Source organism: Muscardinus avellanarius (genome assembly GCF_963383645.1).
Source record: "Muscardinus avellanarius genome assembly, chromosome: 5".
NCBI lineage: Eukaryota > Metazoa > Chordata > Mammalia > Rodentia > Gliridae > Muscardinus > Muscardinus avellanarius.
The window spans coordinates 122,356,990-122,379,526 of NC_137790.1; the positions used below are offsets into that span (position 1 = coordinate 122,356,990).

The window sequence follows — 22,537 nt, forward strand, 5'->3', positions numbered from 1 at the left end:
AACCAACCACTCACAGAGCCAAGGCAGGGGCCAGGGCAGTTCACAGGAAGCAGCCCTGGTGCCACCTAAACTCAGGTGCAGGCCTTGTACAGGTTGTGTCAATAGATGGAATCCCAGTTAAAACAACCACCGGCAATCAACTTACAAAGTAAAACTGTAGGGAAACAAACTGTGATCAAAGTTGGATCTGCTAGTAAACCTCTTTCTAGAATTAACTAAAAAAGCAACAGATACTGAAATTGGCTTTTCTGTGGCGACTCTTTCCCAGCTTTGAATGACAGGGAGTTTCTGGGGTGCATTAAGATGCGAATTCCTGGTGCCACATAGAGAAAAATGAAGCCTCAGAAGAGGCCAGCAACAGGCAAAGATGGCTCCTGTATGGCCTCTGGTGCCGGGTCATGTCCAAGGAAGAGAAAGAGGACAGCTGTTTCTATTCTCTCCACTGTTTGCTCCCCCGACACCTTCACGGATTCAGAGCGGCACTGAAGCCGGGCGTGGTGGCGCACGCTTGTAATCCCCGCGCTTGGGAGGCAGAGACAGGAGGATTGCGCAGGTTCGAAGCCAGCCGTGCTGGCTTAAGAGACCCTGTTTCCAAAAATAAAGTATAAAATAGGCCTGGGAGTGTAGCCCAGAGGTAGAAGGGCTTCCAGGAACCCCAGTAACACACACACACACACACACACACACACACACACAAAAAAAAAAAAACAGCACTGAAGAAAAAAGCAAAACAATAAACCAAAAACCCTTTGTAGCACATTTCAATTAGCTGTGCTGCTCCTCCTCCTCCTCCTCCTCCTCTTCCTCCTCCTCCTCCTCCTTCTCCTTCCTCTTCTTCTACCAAGGATTGAACCTGGGGGCATTCTACCTCTAAGCAATACCCTAGCCTTACTTTATTTTTTATTTCGAGACAAGGCCTTGCTAAATTGCTGATGCTGGCCTTAATCTTGTGATCTTTCCAGCCCAGCCTCAGTGTCCCAAGTACTGGGATTATAGGTGAGCGCCACCACACCCAGCTAGCCACGCTTTTTATGTACCACAGGGTCAAGCCCAGGGGGCATATTGTTGGTCAAAATAATCTAGCAACTGTTTCCCCCTTTAGCTTTAATCTAGTGCTTTCCATTTGTAACACTAGAACTTAAAGGCACAGTCCTATTCTCTAAGAAAGTTGGAATTCTTAGCTCAACAGACGCAGTCAGAGCATCATCCTTGTGCTAGAACTTGTCTGTGAGTTCTGGGAAGCATTCTTCCAGAAGCACCAGTCAGGAATGTGTCTTCCCTCCCAAGCCTTGCCTCCCCGAGACACTGGAATACAGGAAGAGCTAGGCTGGCCGCCCTGGCCTGGCTCCTCCCCAGCCTGGATAAGGACCAGCCACGAGGCACAGCTGGCTCTAGCCTCCAGGTGCCTGGCGGTGGGGTGGCGGAAGCCTGGCAAAGTAGGGGCTGCCTGGTGGGCACTGCAGCATGGCTAACTATGCCTGTGGCACACAGGGCTGTTCTAAGTCTTCCAGGAAGGCCCCTCATCTGAGGCATGGGCTCAGCCTCGTGCGATGCAGCCTGCTAGCCAGAAATGCACAAGCTGCCAGGAGAGGAAACAGGTGGCCTTCGAGGGCAGCCCTGAGGTACTGGGAAGGATCCCCAAGGGGTCTGAGCATCCGTCCTGTGCCAGAGGAAGGGGAGGGCAGCAGGCCATTCATCCGCCTTGCATGGGGCCCAGGGTCTCTTGCCTAGCTCCTTTCTTCGTATCTTGAGAACAAACAGAAAAACCAGGAATGAGCGTGGTGGCCCACGCTTGTAATCCCAGCATTTGGGAGGCTGAGACCAGAGGATCACAGTTCACACACAGCCTCAGCTACTTAGCGAGGCCATTTGCAACTCGGTGAGACCCTGTTTCATTAATAAAAAGACTAAAAAATAGGACTGAGGGTATAGCTCAGAGGTAATGCCCCTGGGTTCCATCCCCAGTACCCCAAAACCACAAAACAAAACAAAAACAAAAAAAAAGGCTGGGCGTGGTGGTGCATGCTTGTAATCCCAGTGTTTGGGAGGCTGAAACAGGAGGATCACACAGGTTCGAAGCCAGCCTCAGCTACTTAGTGAGGCTCTCAGAAACTTAGTGAAACCCTGTTTCCAAATAAAATAGAAAATAGGTCTGAGAGTATAGCCCGGAGGTAGGAAGCCCCCGGGTTCTACCCCCAGTACCACCAAAAATAAATAAATAAATAAATAACAAAAAAACCCCAAAAAACAACAATAACAAAAACACACCCAGGCTTTGTCTGTGAGGCTCTCTCTCACTCAGCACTGCCAGCGAGCAGGATTGTCACCAGAGCTGGCTTACCTGCGGGTTGTAGAGCTCGGTGCTGAATACCAGGTCCACTTTACAGCCCTTGTTTGGATCAACCTGAAATACAGAAAGGAATCTTAGCACAGTAGAGGTCTGCTGACATCCTCGTGTCCACGATTCCACTCGGGACAGCACGGCCGGTGAGCAGTAGCTGCTGTTTTTATACCCAAAGGAGACAGAACTGTGGCTTTTCAGAAAGAGGGAGGTCTCGGCCTCAGGTGTGCCTGTGCCGTTCTGTTTGCAGCGTGGCGCCTACTCATCAGAGGGGAGCTGAGGAGGGACAGAGCTACGTTCAGCCAGATGCTGACTTTAAGAGCAGCTAGATGAGGGAGAGAGGTGCTTCGAGCTGAGCCAGGGTGGGTTCCTTCCTGCCTACTCCCTGTTTCTGGCCCTGTGCTGGCTACATTAACGGGCACAATAGACAACATTCCCCCCCTGTGCCCAGCAGCATGTAGGCAGCAAACAATTGGTAATCTCTTTTCGGGTGGTAATGAGTGAGAAAACATGTGTTCAAGCCGGAACCCAGGGCAAAGCGGTCTTAGGCTGATGACTGCAGGAAGCAGCCACACCTGAGGGGCGAGGCTGCTCCCAGGGACAGAGACCCAGGGTCTCACTAAGTTGCTAAGGGTCTCATTAAATGGCCGAGGGTGGTCTTGAACCTGCAATCCTCCTGTCTGCCTCCCAAGCACTGAACTTACAGGTGTGTGTCATTATGCCCAGCTCTGCTACATTTTTTTTTTTAAGTCCTGGGGCTGGAATCCAGGGGCACTCTACCTCCAAGCTACACCCCCAGCCCTATTTTTATTTATTTATTTTTATTTTGAAACAGGGTCTCTCTGAGTTGCAAGGGGCTTCACTAAGTAGCCGAGGCTGTCCCTAAACCGTGATCCACCTGTCTAAGCCTCTCAAATGCTGGGACTACAAGCGCGCACCACCACACTTGGCTTCATTTTTTTTTTTTAAGAGAAAAAAATGTTCATTCAGGAAAAGGAGTATTTTATAGAAAAGAAAGAGAACCTTGTGCTGCATGGAGCTGAAGTTATTTCATGAAGTCTTTATGAAATCAGACTCTAAAAATTAATTTCCTTTGAATTTTGGTTTAGGAATACAATAACCAAACAGGATTGTCTTAAACAGAACAGATACCATCAATTCTTCTTATGGATTCTTAAAAGATGCTGAGAAACTAGAGAAGGGGCAGGAGGGCACTCAGTGGCCACTATTAATGTGGAGGGCATTTAAACGTGTATTCTGGTGTCCATTGCTGGAGTTAGGGGAGGACCCAGATCTGCACACAGAGGAACCCAGGTTTCATCTTCCATCTCACACGTGTTCTGCACAAGTCCAGGCCTTGGTGCAGTCTGCAGAATGTGCATGCACCATCTGCTCACTCATTCTCTCTTGGCCACCTAGTATGCCAGGCGCTGGGCTGGGAGAAAGAGCCAACATCTTACCCATCCCTCCTGGACGTGATGGTGGGTAAACAGGCAACAGGCCAGGCTGGTGGTGCAGCTGGTCAGCATGGCTGGACGCCGCCTGCGCACAGCAGCCATGTGTAGGCTTTCAGAAGCGGGTGAGGCTTGGGCCCACTCTTCAGCTGGTGTTAGCCAGGCAAGGGACGAGGGGCTGGCATTCCAGAGGAGGCCTGGGAGGCTGGGCCGAGGTCACAGAGAGCCTCATGTTTTAGTGCCGAGGACCTGGGAGCCAAGTTAAGCAGCCACAGCAGGCCGGGTGCTGTGAGGAGTGGGTTTGGGCAGAAACATGTCTCAGGACAGTGCTCGTCTGGTGAGTCAGCGTGTGTTCACTTTATTATAAAAACCCATGGTTCTGAGATGCAGGAAGAACTGTGTGGGGGAAGCCCAGCGGGACCAAGGCCAGGGGCAGGGGAGGGCAGTGACAGGCTCCATTAAGTTTGTTCCTACAACAGCCACAGGCAGCAAAAGGGTGTGAAGGAGACCGTGGCAAGGGCTGCAGAGGCCTCCGAGGTTCAGTGTCTGCCCCATCTTTAACCTTTAACCCGGGTTAAAGGAATGCCAGAGGGCAGGCTCGCTGCCTGACGCCCCAGCTGCACCAGTCCACAACGATGAATCTGCCCTGCCGGCCACTGGGGCTCCTGAGCGCTCTTCCTGCACAGGGCCAGCGTGCCCTTGGCGTTTCCAGCTGGGAGAGGGGCCGTGGTGGCTGGGGAAGTCATCTGTTAGGTGATGAGTAGGAGGAACTGAGGTGCGCGGGCTCAGTCTCTGACGCGGGGGACTTTGAGGTCTCCGGGAGATGCTGTGCGCAGCAGGTAGTGGCTGAAGCTGTGTGTGAAATGATCCCTGAGGGAGGGTGTAGAATGAGAGAATCCGGAGCAGTGCCAACCTCCACATCCATAATAAACCCGGCGTGCTCGTGTGCTGGACGAAGGCATTCGGCAAGGTCTTCCTTATTCATCTAATTGTGCATATTGTAATGGAGGGCGTACGATATTATTTGGCTTAGTAGTTGTTAGGGAACACATGGAGAGACACAGTGAGATCTCCCCTTATTAGGGAAAGAAACAGAACTCGATTAACCAAGGCTGAGTCATGGAGTCTGTCCTAAAGAGCTGTTTTCTTTGCTGATTTGATTTCCTTATTTTGTTTTAATTAGGCACTCTTAAAAAAAATCTACATTTCATTGAAAATAGCATTTTTATCCTTCTGGTTGTTCTGTCAGTGTATCAAGATGCAGTCCTGTTATCTCCCACCCTTCCTCTGAGCCACAAGCCCCCGGGTTGAGGTGTGTTGAGCCTGCAAGGGGTCAGCACCCGCAGGCCCATCCCGTGGACATAGCGCCTTGTGCTCCTAAGGTGTGGGCCGTTCTTGGTTCAGAATAGTGCACGACAAGGAGGACGTTGTCTTTCGGCAGCATTCGCTCCAGGATTTATTGCGTGTCCACCCCCTGCGGGCACTGTGCCAGGTGTGGTCACAGCAGTGGAACAAGAACAGTGTCCTGCGGCGTCTAGAGAGGAGGGCCATGAGCAGGCCACCTGGCTGGCTGACCTAGGAGCTGACAGCTGATCGCCAGAGAATTGATCTGTTCCAGGGAACAGGGAAACGACATTTGAGTTGGACTCCAAAGGTTAAGGAGTTGCCTTTGGGGCCAGTTGTTCCCCATAAAAAGAACAGGCTCAAGGCTCTGTGGCTCTACGGCCCTGGCCAAGGGGTGTATCCTGAGAAACGGAAAGCAGCGGCCTAGGAGGAGTTTGGAACAGCCCCTGTTGCTGGAGCGTGGAGCGGTGATGCTGGGGGAGGTGTCCAGCAGGACTGGAGGGAGGGCCGCGGGCCACAGAGGGGACCATGTAAGTGGCGAGTGGGACAGACAAAATGGCAGATCGCAGTGCCCTTAGATGGCACTCAGTGAAGTTACCACAGCACCACGCAGCAGCATGTTGGTCACCGATGGGCCTCACCTACGTGGCAACGCCAGGGGTTTCATGGAGCTGAAAATCCCCACTCTTAAGGGCATCACAGCCACCACAACATCACAGTGAGTGCAGAGCATCGCCCGGGGTTGGTGGTGATGCTGATGTAAACCCCCCCCCCCCCCCCGTGTGGCTGCTTGTATAAAACTGTAGCATGTACAATAGGCTTTTAACCATTATTTTAGACTGTGTTCCTGTGTTCCTTCTACTTATACAATCAAACTTTCCTGTAAAATGGAATGCTGAGCCAGGCATGGTGGCTCACGTTTGTAATCCCTGCGCTTGGGAGGCTGAGACAGGAGGATCACACAGGTTCGAAGCCAGCCTCAGCTACTGAGTGAGGCTCTCAGCAACTTAGTGAGCCCCTGTTTCCAAATAAAATATAAAAAAAGGTCTGGGAGTGTAGCCCGGAGGTAGAAAAGCCCCTGGGTTCAACCCCCAGTACCACCAAAAAAAAAAAAAAAAATAGTATGCTGAGTTATGTGTGAGCAGCCTCACACACCTGGATTGTTCTGAGAGGCTACAGTGTGTGACTTGGACCACCAGGCCCGCAGGGGATGCTGTGAGGCTCACAGCAACAGCCCAGTACTGAGAACATGTCTCCCTTGTTCAGTGATGCACACCGATAATTCAAGGTCAGAAATAATCACTGAAATACAGCCTTTTTTTTTTTTTGTATCCATGTTGAGACAACACCATAAGCATCAAGGGTCATTTCAGAGATGCTGGCATTTGCAGAAAGCAGCAGACATCTTCGGGGCCAGTGCTGAGCCCTGTCCTGAGCTCTTCCTGGATTACGTATGCCATCAAAGTGCCACTCAGATTCAGTAGTAATTAGAGGAATGCAAAATAAGGAAGCAATAAGAGGTCACCGCACAGGTCACCGCACTGCAGTCGGTCAGGAAGCCGAGGGGCCGGCCGGGGGTGGGGATGAAGGCCGAGGTCCCCTGGCGGGTGGGGGCCAGCTCGGTGCAGCCTGCCTGGGGGCCATCTGCAGACTTGGTCAAGTCTGGCTCACAGATGTCCACTGGATGAGCTAGAAACTCTGGGATGTGTTCCACAGACTCGGAAGGGCCTTGACCCCTGTGGAGATGTCATGGAGGCATGTAGGGTACTGGAGGCAACTTGGGGTTCACTGTGGGAAGTGGGCAGCTAAAATGGGGTACATGCCACAGAGTGCCTTGCTGCAGAGATGGGAAGCCAGTGCATCCGGTGACAGATCCTAAAAACACCACAAGTGACAGCAGAAACAGTACGATTTACGGATGACGCCCTTAATGAAAACTTACGAAAGAAACGCACGCACAGAAAAACAGTATCTTTCATAAGAACACTTTAAAACTGTGGGATGGAGCCGGGCGTGGTGGCGCACGCTTGTAATCCTGGTACTTGGGAGGCTGAGACAGGAGGATCACAGGTTCACAGCCAGCGTCAGCTACTTAGTGAGGCCTTCTGCAACTTAGATCCTCCTCCCTCAGCCTTCCAAGTACTGGAATTACAGGTGTGCATCACCACACCCACAGAGACAAAGCAGTTTTAAAAAGCTGACTCTGTTTCTGGACAAAGGCAAAAACCAGCTCCGGCTTTTCTGAGGCAGAGGGGCCTGTAGTATGGACCACAGCTGTGAGGGCTTTGTGCCCAGACCACCTTCCCATGAAGCAAAGGAATCCACCCCCTCCTTTAAAGCGCATTGGGGGCGGGGGGCCGAGCATGCTGTTTCCTGGTTTTCTGTGTTTTTCAGAACAGAGCTCTTCACTAAAGAGAGGTCTGCAAAGAAGCAATCGGCCATGGAGGGATGTATTAGCAGCTCTGAACTGCAGATTCCTTTTAAATTATGTATAAGGGAAGACTCTGTGTATGACAGCTCAGCGCTAGATGCCTTCCGATCACAGAACACTAGGGATGCGGTTTAAATTCTAATCTGGGTCTTGTGCATTTTGTTTCTCTTACGGATTCCTTGATGTTCAGCCCCGCTGGCCAACAAGAAGCACAGCGCTCCCTCTCCCGCTCAGCCTGCGCCCTCCACATCCCGGGCTCAGCGCTCCTTAGAGACAGATGTGCGCCCACACGTGCTGGACCCTTGCTGAGCAGGAGTGATTTTTGCTGCTGCAGAACTATGGACATCAACTCCAGATTCTTCAGACTTTGAACATGGCAGCGGCAGTGAAGCTATGGGGCCCCGGGCTTCGTCCTCCTGTCGGGGCTGGGTCTTTAGTCCCTCCCACTCTGAGGCTCCGGCTTCTATCTACCCTGAGCAGCCACTGGCTCCTCCTCCCCAGCCTGCAGACAACACTCATGAAGCTATGCAGCCTCTGACACTGTGAGCCAGCCTAAGAATCCCATTCTATATACATTCTATTGGTTCTGTTTCTAACTAATAATAAAGTAGGTGATAACACTATCCTATAATAATGTATTAGGTAAGGTAAGCATCAGTCGCTCACAAGTGCTGTGATCCCCAGACGGTTAATCTGATAACTGGGACGGTTACTCAGTGACCATCTGAGTAACCACATGTGGGAACCACATGTGGTGTGGACATGCTGGACTCCAGGGAGATTTACATCTGGCTGGGACAGCACAGGACGGCACGAGCGTTCATCATTCTACCCAAAATGGCACACAACTGAACACTTATGGGTTGTTTATTTCTGGAATTTTCTATTTAATTTTTTTTTTTTTTTTTTACAAATGACAGTAGGTAACAGATCACAGAAAGTAAAATGTATGGGAAGGGAGATTATATATAATGACATTTCTATATGCTTTGAGAAGTTAAAACTGCATGTTCTAATAGCAGGTCTGCAAATTCATGTATTATTTTCATAAAAAAGTTGCTTATCTTAAAACACAAAGCTGCTCCTCTCTCTCTCCCTCTCTCTTTCTTCCTCTCTCTCTCTCTCTCTCTCTCTGGAAATAAAACCCAGGGGCACTACTCTACTTCTGAGCTATACTTTCATACCTTCAGCCCTTTAAGTTTTTTATTTTGAAATAGGGTCTAAGTTGTTGAGGGTCTTGCTAGGTTATAGAGACTGGCCTTGAGTCTGCAATCCTCCTGTCTCAGCCTCCCAAGTACTGGGATTACAGGCATGCACCACAATGCCCAACCAAAGCTGTTTTCATGTTAATGGATCCAAAGTGTTTCTTCCGCTATGTATCTGTACACTATAATTGGCACTACCAGTGTTTCATTTTGAGGAAAGCTTTTTAAAAAAAAATTGGGTAAAGTCACTGAAATACTGGGTGTACGTTTTCAAAATGAACCAAGGATCTAGAGGAAGGATGGAGACTCGGTATCTCTTTCTTCTAAGATCACACCTTAAAAAACCTAGCTCCCCCTTTAAACTCTCTGAAACACGAGAGCTGGCTGCTGGCTGCTGGCTGCTGGCTGCTGGCTGCTGGCTGGGAACCACACTGGGGCTGTGGCAGGTGCCATGAAGTACCCCCGACCAGGGTCTCCAAAGACATGGCTGCGGAAGCTCGGCTCGGGAGGACGAAGCCCTGTGTTTGAGAGAAGGACCCCTTCTCTGCTGGGCCCTAGCCCCCCTGTAGTCTTGGGGCTAGCTGTGATAACGTCATGTTTTCAGGCGGAGGGGGTGAGGGCGAGAGCCATCTCTGTGCAAAGCACACAAGCAGTCCCAGCCTCTCCACACGCCAGGACACACTCGGCTCTAAATGTCCCCTACAGCCTACGGTAAGAAAACATAAATGTCACGCTATTCCAGTAAAAGCGAACTTCTTCGTTTTATAAGGTTACATTGATGAGTCAGGCTCAGCTGGAGATAAACAACTCATTTGCGGGTAAAAAACTGCTGTGCCGTTCTCACGCTCTGGACAGGGACCATCGGGCGACTGCATGACACCTGACAGCCTCCGCCTGCAGCTTCCTTCTTTCAGGCAGGGCCAGATGCAGCAGATACAGTTGATGTCACTCCTGGGGAGCCTGAGGGCGTCTTTGCCGGGGAAGCTGCTTCCTCAGGCCAGAGAGAAGCAGAGTGTCAACCTCTGCTTGCCACGCCTGGGTCTAAGTGCTCCACCAGAGGAGGGCAGAGGAAGTAGCCCGAGTAGTTGTGAAGATGCCACTTGTCAGAGGGAGGTGGCCTGAGGGCCGCCCTCTCCTGCTGGGCTGGGCCTGGCCAGCCCTCCTATCTAGATGCGCCAGGGGCGGCAGCATCCTTCCAGCTACATGTATTCCATTTAATAAATGTTTAAAAGTTGTCTCTCGCGGGGACCATGACGCAGTGGAGGAGATGGATACCCTGCAGAAGCTTGCACCTGACCTGGGAGGCAAACTCGCCTGCAGAGTAGAAATAAAGTAATTGTCCAAAAGCAAGGACAAAGGGCAGGCAGACTTCCCGCAGGGCCCGCCAGGGCTGGGGAAGGAGGGAGAGCAGCCATGCCCAAGGGCAGCGCGGGTGGCAGCACGGCCCCGCCCAGGTGTGGAGGGATGCAAGATGCCCTAGTGACATCGCTGTTCTCACGCCCAGGTCGTACACTGCTCAGGGATGCTGCCTTGGGATCAAGCGATGATCGGAAGCGGCCAGGTCAACCTGATGAGCTCCATTTGCCTGAGGTCGTCACACAGGGCCCTTGTAAGGCAGTGGAGAGCTAGAGGCCACACTGCTGGCTTTGAAGAGCCACGGAGGGCAGCTGGCCCTTGGATAAGGTAAGGGAACCATGTCCCCAGAGCCTCCTGAAGCCAAGAGGCGCCTGGAGCCTGGGTTTAGCAAGGAGACCCATTTCGGGCTTCTGACCTCCAGGTCTGCGGGTGAATGCTGGCTGTTGCTTTCGTCCACAGGGCTTGTCTAGTGCGTTAGAGCAGGGACAGAGACTGATGCAGACAGAGAATCACTCATGGTCCTTCATGTGCTTATGTGCCCTTGAAACAACATGGATTCACGTACATCTTTTTTACAACTAGGGCCCAAGAAACTCTTTGTAGCTTGACTTTGCTGGCTAGAGGCCCCTCAGCAATCATAACACATAACCCAGAGCAGACATCTGTTATGGTTCCTGTCCCCAAACACTGCAGGGCTGGCTCGCCCGAGCAGTCTATGAGCCGGGCGTGGTGGCCCACGCTTGTAATCCATGCACTTGGGAGGCTGAGACAGGAGGATCGTGTGGGTTCGAAGCCAGCCTCAGCTACTTAGTGAGGCTCTCAGCACCTCAGTGAGACCCTATTTCCAAATAAAAATATAAAATAGATCTGGGAGTGTAGCCCAGAGGTAGAAGACCCCTGGGTTCCATCCCCAGTACCACAAAAAAACCAACAACATAGTCTTTGACTGAGGCAGTTAAGTGTCTTGGCTGCATATGTATGAGTGCAATTCCAAGGGGAGTCATAGCTCAACAACACCGTAAGCGTGTGTGTGTGTGTGTGTGTGTGTGTGTGTGTGTGTGTGTCAGGGTGGAGGCCTTGCCACGCCAGACTGCTAGTGCTAAACCATCCCTAGCCCCTCTACCAACAACCACAACTGAGGTCCTGTGATGACGGGAATATCTTGCACTGGTTAAGAAAAATGAGTGTATGATTTAAAACAGTTTCGAGCTGGATGTGGTGGCATACACTTGTAATTTCAGTACTTGGGAGACTGAGACGAGGGATCTCAGGTTCAACGACAGCCTCAGCAAGTAGCTCATCAACCTTGCAAGACCCTGTTTCAAAGTAAAAAAAAAAATAGGACTAGGGGTGTGGCTGAAGCCTCTGTGCTCCACTCAGCCAGCAGGGCGGCTGGCAGGCGCTGAGGACCGTGCCCTGTGGGCCCCGCTGCTCCCGGAGCTCTTCAGAGCTTCCCCTACGTGAAACACCGCTCACTTCACGCACTGTAGCTTGTCTTTCCCCTGCATATGCAGTGCAGCCGTTTCAGTTCTCTAATTTACTTCCATAAATTATATATATATTATATATTATATATAAATTTCTATATATATAGCCTGCATAATGTATTGCTTTCCTATTCTCCTGAATGATCACCTCTAAAATATTATTATTGTTGTTGTTATTATTTGTACTGAGAATTGAACCTAGAGGTATTTTACCTTTCATCTGTATTCCCAGTCCTTTTTATTTTTTACTTTGGAACAGCATCTTGCTAAGTAGCCGAGGCTGGCCTTGAACCTGCAAACCTCCTGTCTCAGCCCCCCAAGTAGAGAGACCACAGGCCTGCAACAGTGCATTTGGCTACCTATGAATTACTGACAGTAATGGAGAAAACACTTCAAGAAGAACAGGGATTCGATGAATCATGTTGTATTAAGGAGGCTTAGGCTGAGAAGTGATAAAGCCTTGCTTAGGGAGTGGGTGCCGTCCTTACTCTGTGTGGCTCAGGGCCAACGAGCATCCCCTGCCCTCACACCCAAGGCAGCCGGCCCTGGAAGTGCACGGCCATCCTCTCAGCCTGCGCCCATGGCCGGTGCTTAGCCCAGGACAGCTATCTGCCCCTGACCTGCTCACGTCAGACCTTGCAACCTGATTACTTAATTAAATGTTATGTACACTGGGGAGTAGGTGCAAAGGTGTTCACATCTATAAAACCCAATTTAAATGTTTTAGAATTGGGGAGGGAGGCTGGGCGTGGTGGCCCACGCTTGTAATCCCAGTGCTTGGGAGGTTGAGTCAGGAGGATCGCACAGGTTCGAAGCCAGCCTCACCTACTTAGTGAGGCTCTCAGCAACTTAGTGAGACCCTGTTTCCAAATAAAGTATAAAATAGGTCTGGGAGTATAGCCCAAAGGTAGAAAGCCCCTAGGTTACACCCCCAGTACAAAGAAAGGAAGGAAGGAAGAAAGAAAGGAAAGAAAGAAAGAAAGAAAGAAAGAAAGAAAGAAAGAGAAAGAAAGAATTGGGAAGGGCAAGTCCCTAAACTTTTGCTATTTTATTGGATATAAGTGAGTCATGACTGGGGAAGAAAAAGAAAAAAAGAAAAAGTAAGCTGGGCATGGTGGCACATCTTTGTCATCCCAGTACTTGGGAGGCTAAGAGAGGAAGATTGCAGGTTCAAGGCCAACCTCAGCTATTTAGTGAGGCCCCCTGCAACTTAGTGAGTACTTGTTTAGAAATAAAATAATAAAATAGGGCTGGGGGTGTGGCTCGGAGGTAGAATGCCCCTGGATTTCATTCCCAGTAACACACACACACACACACACACACACACACACACACACACACACTCACAAAAATAAAAGAAGAAAAATAAAAAGTACAGGGCTGTACAGAACACTTGGCAAGTTCTCACTCCACTGTAAATAAACCAAAGTAGAAATGGCAATGATTCCATGGGGGCGGGGTCTTGTTAGAATAACTGCAAAGGGGGCTGACATCAAAATATAGATAATGAATTTATACTTAGCAATTTTAACTGAAACGGAAACTAGTAAGGTATGGCCATCGCATGTGCCTGCACACACAGACACACACCACACTTGGGTCAATCCATTATGTTCTAACCATGGTCCTGGACTGGCCGGGGGGCCTTCACCCCGAGTGACCAGTCCTAAACACAGCTCATTCCCAAATGGATTGATTTTCTCATGAAAAACGTGCACAGCAACTTTTCTGCCAGTCTCTGAATGTGTCTGGAGCTCTGAATGCTATGGTGGCTCCTGGGACTTGCTGGGTGACCAGTCTCAGAGAGAGGGGCGTCCCTGTGGCTGGGAGCGGGGATCAGGCCACTCCGGGTGACCTAAGAACTACCGACAGCATCCAGGTCGGCCACCACTCCAGCTGGGGCCGGGGCGGGGTGTCAGGAAGGGCAGGGTAGGGCAGGGGCTGGGGGGGTCAAGCCTGTGACCTCTCCCAGTAAGGGGAAGATCAGCTTGGGCGCACACACTTCTTAACCCCTTGCATGTACTACGCAGCTATTACCACACTCCACCACTAGAGGGCCACGGTGTCTCTAAAATGAGGGCTCTGGCCTGGCTAAGAAGGCTCAGACCCAAGAACTTCAGAGCAGGAAGCAGTGGGCAGTGGGTCTTAAAAGCGTTTGGTTGAAGGGCATTGGCAACGTTTTTTTTTTAGCTGTGGCCCAGAGCAAGTCATGGCTCCTCATCATGACCTGATTCATGTTTGAAATACATTCGGAGACACCACTGACTGCAACACTGGCTCAGGGATTTTATTCCCAACGGTTTCATTAAAAAACAATAATGCAGGGCTGGGTGTAGCTCTGTGGCAGTCTATCTAGCCTTTCCCCTGCACCCAAAACAAAACAAACGGCCCATACTAAGTTGATTCTGTAACCCACAAGAAGGCCCGAGTTTGAAGATCTCTTAGTCCCAGACGCTCATCTTGCAAAGGAATGAGATGACCCCGGGAAATGGGGAGGGGTCCCCACAATTCACATTCTCCCAGCCAGTCAGCCAGCCGTCTGCCCAGGGATCAGTCCTGTGAAAGACACTGACCTTTCACGCCACCAGCGCACAGAACGGATAAAGTGCGCATCCGAGTTGTGGGGTCTCCCATTTAATTTCCCTTATTGCTAAGCTGTGACTGCACTGTGGTTGAGGCAGAGACCCCCGAAGGCGCCGGACATGTCTGTGCCCCTCACTCAGGCCTGCAGCGCTTCCGACCTGAGAGGCTCTCAGAGGCTGCCCCTCGCGGCCCCAGCTCTGCACCAGGCCCAGCCTAGTGCCTGGCACAGAGGAAGGCCTTGGGAACGAGCGGGGGGTGAACGGATGCCCGCATGCGAACGGACGGCGGCAACTCCTGCTTTCCCTCCTCACAGCTGGTGCCCGGGCCGGCTCACATGACCACCATCACTGGCATTCTTGGCAGAACATAAATTATTCCCATTACAAATGGGGACACAGCCAGAGATGACTTCCATGACCTTCCCTCGATGGAGCCCCGGCAGGGCTGGGATCCCGGCTCCTGACAGCACCCCAGAGTCTTGGTGTCTCCTTACCTGGCTCCCATAACCAGACCCGGGAGGGAATGTAAGGCAGCCCGGTGGTGATGAGAAGTTACCCGATCGAGTCTACACGCACACCTTCTCCTCTGCACACCTGCCTGCTGCTGCTCATTCATGGATTTCCTATTCTTTTCTCCCCCACCCCTTTTTTCTTTCTATGAGAGGATCTTTAAAATTGAAGAGCACTGCATTACAGATGAAAAGCAGTAACACAACATAGCTTTTTGTGGAAGAGAAAGGGAATGAGTTTTTACTTAAATCACTCAGGTTCCTTTAATAATTTTGTGGAAAAGAAACCAAGTATTTTACTTTTCCCCCAGGGAGTGACTAAATGCATAAAAAATTTTTAAATTTTTAAAAATAGTCTTAGGAATAAGAAAAAATAGCTCCTGAAGTTTGAAAACTGGTACTTTTTTTTTTTTTTTTGGTGGTACTGGGGTTCCTGGAAGCCCTTCTATATCCGGGCTACACTCCCAGACCTATTTTTTTAAAATATATTTTTATTTGGAAACAGGATCTCTTAAGCCAGCATGGCTGGCTTCGAACCTGCATGATCCTCCTGTCTCAGCCTCCCAAGCACTGGGATTACAAGCGTGCACCACCACGCCCAGCGCTGAAAATTGGTATTCTGAGCTGGGTGTGGTGGTGCACACTCGTAATCCCAGTACTTGGGAGGCTGAGACAGGAAGATCACAGGTTCAAGGACAGTCTCAGCAAGTTAGTGAGCTCCTTAGCAACCCAGTGAGACCCTGTTTCCAAATAAGAAATAAAATTGGTCTGGGGGTACAGCTCAGAAGTAGAATGCCTCTGGGTTCAATTCCCAGTAACACACACACACACACACACACACACACACACACACACACAAGATGGAAAGAAAAAGTAAAAAGAAGGAAAGAAGGAAAGAACACTGGTGTTCTCTATGTAGAAATCCAAGCCTGGTTTTCTGCATGGACTCACCCACTGATACCTGGGAAGATGACTCTCAGGGCTTGTCTTGGGGGCGGCTACATTCCCACCCTGATGGAAAGTTCTTGGGCTCTGCCTGCCACCCCCAGGTCTCTGCTGGACTAGTAAAATGGGAGCCCCCACCCCCACCCCCAGACAGACTGCCTCCTCCTGGGAAGTTTGATTCAATCATCCAATAAATCTAGCCACAGTAGGTGCTGGAATAGTCTTTGAAGAACCACGCTGAGCTTCCAAAAGGCCTTTCCTGCCCTCCTGATCCCAAGCCCACCACAATCTTCAAGGAAGACCCGCCGCTTCTCTTTAAACGCCACCTGCCTGAATCCTATACTCTAGATTCCCTGGCTCTGTGTGTCTGCAGGCTTCGTGGAACATTAGAGTTTGCTTTGGGAAATATTGGGTGTTGCTAGAAGGAGCCACTTGGCTCTTGGGACAGTGTAGTTTTGCAACTTTTGTAATAATCTGTTAGATAAAAAGTCATGAGCCGCCGGGCATATTGGCGCACGCTGGTAATCCCAGCATTTGGGAGGCTGAGACAGGAGGATCGCGCAGGTTCGAAGCCAGCCTCAGCTGGCTTAAGAGACCCTGTTTCCAAATAAAATATAAAATAGGTCTGGGAGTGTAGCCTGGAGGTAGAAGACTCCTGGATTCCATCCTCAGTACCACCAAAAAAAAAAAAAAAAAAAAAAAAAAAAAAAGTCATGAGCCAGACGTGGTGACGCACGCTTGTAATCCCAGCATTTGGGAGGCTGAGACCTGAGCATCTTGGTTTGCGGACAGCCTCAGCTACTAGTGGGGGCCCTCTGCAACTCAGTGAGACCCAGTTTCAAAATAAAGAATAAAAAATAGGGCAGGGGGTGTAACTCGGAGGAAGAATGCCCCTGGGTTCCATCCCCAGACCTGAAAAAAAAAAAATTGGGCAAGGGGTGTAGCTCGGAGGTCAAATGCCTCTGGGTTTCATCCCCAGACCCGCAAAAAAAAAAAAAAAAAAAAGAAAGAAAGAAAGAAAGAAAAGTCATGAGACGTCAGGCGCAGAGACCTATACCTACAGCCGGCGCCTCGGATGAGCCATAAAGCTCCCACTTTTTCAGTTCCTACAGAAAGCGGAGCCCGGTTCGCCCGCTCCCCAAGATTCAGCAACACCAACCCCAGAAGGTTCCTGCCCAGCCCGCGTGGCTCTCAGCCAGCTCCTCCCAAAGCCCACAAATAACCAGACCCCGGGGGCGGGGGGGGGGGGATCGCGCTCCCGAGGATGCAAACCAGACCCCAGCCTCCGCCGGGAGCCAGTCTCCCTGCGCCCCCCAGCGAGCGCGCCCTGGGCGACCGAGTCCGGGTGCCGGGTAAAAGGTCGGGTGGTCCGGGGCTGTCCCTCAGGCCCCCCAGCTCCCCGGGGTGCGCGCCGGGAGCCGGGCGGGGCGCCCCGTGCACTCACCCGCGCGCGGCCCTCCCGCACGGCCGCCAGCACCCGCAGCGCGCTGGGCGAGGCTGCGCGGAAGTTGAGGAAGTGCAGCGCCGCCCGCGCCGCCTGCTGCAGCGTCCCCGGCCGCCCCCGGCCCCCGGCGGGCGCGGGGCTCCCCAGGGCCAGCAGCGCCAGCAGCGCCCAGAGCGCGCGGGCCGGCCGCACGGGGCGCGCCATGAGCCTGCCGCGGACCTCGGGGAGCCGCGCCTCCGCGCCGGGAAATAAGGGCGCGCCGGCCCCCGCCCCGCACCCCGCCCGCGCGCAGCCCCGACCCCGCCGCGGGGCGCCGGGCGCCTCCAAGGCGCCGAGGGCGTGGGGAGCTGCCCCCCGGGCCCGGCGCCGCGGGGATTAGGCAAGGCTCGGCCTCCGCGCCGACCCCGCTGCGGTTCTCCAAGGACTGGGGCTGTGGTTTCTGTTGACATCAGGCGCAGAGAAGAGTTAGCCCCAGTGGCTAAACCACAGAGCAGAGGGAAAGGCCAGGGCGGGGGGCAAACAGGTACCCCGCAAGGTCGATGGTTCCCACCTTCCCAGCACCTGGGGGCCCCTCGTTGGAGCTGGTGAGGGGAGCGAGCCGCAGGTGCAGAGGTGGTAGCGGGGGCTCCTGGGGCCTGAGCAAGGGCAGGGAAGTGATTTGGGGAAGGGGGCGCTTAGAGCCCAGCCCCAGGCCCTGGCTGCGCTGACACCTGTGACCAGAGGTGCGCCTCGCAGCCGGTGACCTCATTTCAAGAATGGCAGGGCGGACTCGAACTGGACCTGGACTCCTAGCAACACTGTCCCGCTCCCGAATGCAGGGGTCCTGGGACTCCTCTGCTATTGTGCAGCTTGTAGGCGGACCAGCACATGTGACCATCTCCCATAACCCTGGGGGCTCCTCTCCCAAGGAGACTGGGGATCCTGGAAGCCCTTCTACCTCCGGGCTACACTCCCAGACCTATTTTTACATTTTTATTTGGAAACAGGGTCTCCTAAGCCAGCCCACGGCTGGCTTTGAACCCGTGCGATCCTCCTGTCTCTGCCTCCCAAGCGCGGGGTTTACAGGCGTGCACCACCACGCCCGGCGATGGGGGGGGGTTCTAAAGAACCTGCCGCCCCAGCTTTTATTTGATTCCTTGAGTCGGCGCTCCATCCCTAATGGGTGCTCCTTTTAGCTGCTTTCAGCTGCAGATAAGGAAACCTGGTTGGCAGCCTGGGCTGCCTGGAGGTCTGGAGTCAGGGATGGTTTGGTGACTCTGATTTTTGGAAGGGCCCAGGCTCTTTCCAGCTTTTTGCACAGCTGTCCTCAGGTCCTCAGGCTTTTGGTCCATGAGCGTGTGGCTTTGTGATTGTCGCATGGCTGCCACAGCTCCAGACATCACGTCTCCAAGTTGAAGCAAGGGATAGCAGGCAGCAGGGAGGCAGAAGGGCATTATATGTGCACCTGTTGCTTTTTTTTAAAATTAGGGAATAAAAATATCTTCCAGAGCTTCTTTCTCACATCCTTCTGCCCACTAGAGCTTCCCTTCCATCTTGTTGGCCAGGACTGAGCCCCTTCGTGGAAGAGTATCTGCCTTTCCCAGCCTAAACTGCAGAGGTCTATTCTGTAAATCAGGGTTATGTTTAACTGCACAGAACAAAAACAGCAGAAACAGACAGCAGGAGAGAGACATTTCTCGCCTAACAGATGTGGGGGAGGCAGTCTCTGGTCGCTGTTGGTGGGTCCTGAGGTTGTGGGGGTCCAGCCTTTTGCAGGCCTCCTGCATCCTGAGATGCTCCTGTATCCTGGGAGTGTGGCCTTTGTATTCAAGGTCCAAGGTGAGTGCTGGCCATCAGCAGCAGGATCTGGGCCAGAAGCTGGGTGTGGTGGGCCATGCCTGTTATCCTAGTACTTGGGAGGTTGAGCCAAGAGGATTACAGGTTCAAGAACAGCCTTAGCACCTTTGTGAGACTCGCAGCAACCTACGGAGACCCTGTCTCAAAGCAGAACAATTTAAAAAAGGGCTGGGGGTGTACCTTGAGGGAGAATGCCCCAGGGTTCAACCCTCAGTACCACCAAAAGCCAAGGTGGGGAGTCCTTGGGGATGGGATATTTTGCAAAGGCCTAAGCACAATCAGTTAATGCTTTTTCCCCTTCTTTCCTTGCTGCTGGACTCACTACTGTTAAGCACCCACCGGAGGCCTGGAAAGCAAATATGATGTCACTTATCAGAAGAGATGAAAACGCCTACTGTTTATACATGTGTGACCCTGCCCGGTGCCTCCTCTCTAGTGGCTGAAGCTTCACAGAATGTCTCTGTATAAACAAGTTAGAAACACTGATGGTAGCCGGGCATGGTGGCACACCCTTGTAATCTTGGTACTTGGGAGACTGAGACAGGAGGATTGCGGGTTCATGGCCAGCCTAAGCTACTTAGTGAGCCCCTCTGCAACTTAGTGAGACCCTGTTTCAAAATCTGGAGAGGGGAGTGGAGGGATGGGGACCATTTGGACCGGAATCTTTTATATTATCATTTGCAGATAGTACTGCAGCCCGGAGCCCAGGAGCCTGGCCTCCCCATGCCGCCTGCTCTGCTGAGCTCCTGAGATGGGCCTCAGCTGTCCACACCGTGGCGGCACCTGCCACCTCCCTGAGTTGCCTGAGAGTCAGGTGTGCTGCTGTCCACAGGTGTGGAAAGCGCCAGCACAGGGCCCGGCACACGCAATGGGTGGTGTGTGATTGCTGTAATTATTATTATCATTGTAGCCATCTTGATTAAATCAAAATAGATATAATCTTGGACAAGAAGGTAGTTGCCTATGGATTTCATTTCACAGACAGGGATGGGAGACTAAAATCTGCTGGGCCATTCAGGAAAATCTTATCACTTTTAGCCTCATTAATGTAATATCTCATTAGAGCTGTGAGTAATTATGAAAATGTGACTCGGTATTTCTTTTAAGATTCTGTTCCTTGATCGAGGTGAAGGCCCGTGGGTTTTGTGGAAGGACACGGATAGCCGGCCTTAACCCTAGTGAGCTGCTTGGGATGGTGGTGACGAAGTACAGCTCACCTGTGCCGGCCTATCCCGCGCTCTGGGGAGGTCGTGGCCTTTGCTTAGGTTGGGCCCTGCAAACCTGCATGTTCCAGTGCTCTGCTCCCCTGTAGGAAAGCCCGCAGCCACTGGCAGCAAGCACAGAGGGCCTGATGCACCAGATGCTTTCCCAGAGTGCTCAGCCTCTTGGTCTCTCCTGTGAGGTGCTTGTGGATCATGGGAAAATTCACAGCACCCTATATATGGTGCCTGGAACCTCAGAGGCTCAGGCTGGCTCCGGGAGGCCCTGGAGATGGTGCCAAGGCTTTGGGCTCCAGCACCAGTCCCACTCTGTCTCCAGAGGACCAAAGGCTGCTAGGCAGAGGCCCGGAGTCCAGAAGACCTGGCTGTACTGGGAGAGCTCAGTAGTATTTCCTGAACCCACGAGGTTGAGGAGGGGCCTTGCCCGTGCAATCAGTGGGACCGAGTGTTTTGGGCATGCAGAACTGGAGATCAGGCTCTTTCTAAAAGACAGGGTGGCCGGGTGTGGTGGCACACACTTGTAATCCCAGCATTCGGGAGGCTGAGACCGGAGGATCGCAGTTCGCACACAGCCTCAGCTACTTAGTGAGGCCCTCAGCAACTTAGTGAGACCCTGTTTCAAAATAAAGAATAAAAATAGGGCAGAGTGTATAGCTTGGAGGTCAAATGCCCCTGGGTTCCATCCCCAAACCTGAAATAAAATAAAATAAAATAAAAGACGGTGGTCTCACTCCTGTAGCCAAGGGAAGACTTCACATGATGCATTTTAGGAGGAACCAACAAGAATATGTTTGGAAGCTTAGAGAACCAAGCAGATAAGGCACCTAGCAAGATCCTGGATGTTCCTGCTGAAGGCATCCTGCATCCACAGCTGCCTGTGGCTCCCCAGCGCTTCAGACACCACCAGGTTGGCTCAAGAGGTGAGTTTTAAATTTCACTAATTTACACATAATCGCCCATGGCTGGTGGTACTGTGTTCCACAGCACAGTTACAGATGGCTGATCCTCACAGCAGTGTTTTACTGAAGGGAAAACAGTGCTGGGAGCTGCGTCTCAGAGGTGGTGCTGAATGCAGTTCCTCACAGAATGACCTAGAGGAGTAAGCTGGGAACCAGAGAGGTTCAGTAATGTCACAAGTTTACATCAGCAGCCAGGGAACAGGGGAGGGATTAAAACACAGACCCAGCCGGGCGTGGTAGTGCACGCTTGTAATCCCCGCACTTGGGAGGCGGAGATAGGAGGATCACGCAGGTTCGAAGCCAGCTGTGCTGGCGTAAGAGACCCTGTTTCAAAAATATAAAATAGGTCTGGGAGTGTAGCCCAGAGGTAGAAGGGCTTCCAGGAACTCCACTGCCACCAAAAAAACAAAAAACAAAACAAAAAAAAACCACAGACCCAGCCCCTCAGGGACCATCCTGTATATTTCACAGCTGGGGTTCAGGTTATATCAGCAGAAAAAATTGAGGGGGCACTCAGTTCTGAGCACTTAACGAGAGAGCATTTTTGATGGCAGATGGCTGGCAGTTTCCATCAGTGTTACTGAGTCATTGTATTCTGGCTCTCATGAGGACGTGGAAGACTGATAAACCTTGTTTCTGCACCAAAGCACTTCTTCTCACATCCCCGTGGGCCTGTGTGGACTCCGAGCCCCGTGAGGCTGATGCGTGGTCCAGGAGGGTCCCAAGCGGGGGCCTCGGAGGGCCAGCCAGCACTGGTGGCTTGCGCAGAAGATGGAAGGATCCAGGCCCCGCTCATATCCGCTGGTGAGTCCAGCCTGGTTGTGTGCAGTGCGGACGGTCTTTGCTCCCCTCTCTTGATATGTCCTGAGCTTCATCAGCTTTTGTGGACTCCCTGCTCTGCTCACCCAGGAGCCCGAACAGTCCCTTAAACCCACCCTGCGTTCACACTTGAAACGGAAGGCAATTTAGGTTATATGAATTTGAGGGGAAAAAAAATCTGCCCTTGCAAAGATTTGACAAGCCCATTTCGACGCATAATTGCCAACAGATGGCTTTTAAATGTAATGAAATGAAAACGGCCAGCCCCCCGTGTGAGGCTGTGCAATTTTCCAGAGTGAGCTCTCATCTTTGGCATGTCAGGCTGGTGGAGCACACAGTGTCTTCATGGCTCAATTATATACTCGCTGGCGGATTCGGTGTGGTATTCTGTTTTCCATCAGTCACAGAAGACAGGACGCTTGCCATCCCAAGAACGAATGACTGTCCTCCTTGGTGAGATGCATTACAAACTGGAACTGTTTCAACTTTCCAGTTACAGGGCATTTAAATAAAGCTCGGAATAATAAACTTGATTCTTTCCCGGGCAAGGGATTATATTCATTACAGAATGAAATGAAGAACTTAAAGGGTTTTTTTTCTTGCTG

General features: G+C 51.8%; 1 protein-coding gene across 1 annotated transcript in view; it reads right to left on the reverse strand.

Annotated features, from left to right (window-relative positions):
- The window catches only part of RARRES1 (retinoic acid receptor responder 1), a gene marked incomplete at both ends in the record, with an annotated part of 32,296 nt that extends 14,321 nt beyond the window's left edge, over positions 1 to 17,975 (reverse strand). The window contains 4 exon segments of the mRNA XM_080696592.1: positions 2,342 to 2,404; positions 17,099 to 17,227; positions 17,229 to 17,537; positions 17,649 to 17,975. Of these exon segments, the coding sequence (XP_080552718.1) occupies positions 2,342 to 2,404; positions 17,099 to 17,227; positions 17,229 to 17,537; positions 17,649 to 17,975 (828 nt within the window).
- Positions 17,976 to 22,537: the final 4,562 nt, after the last annotated feature.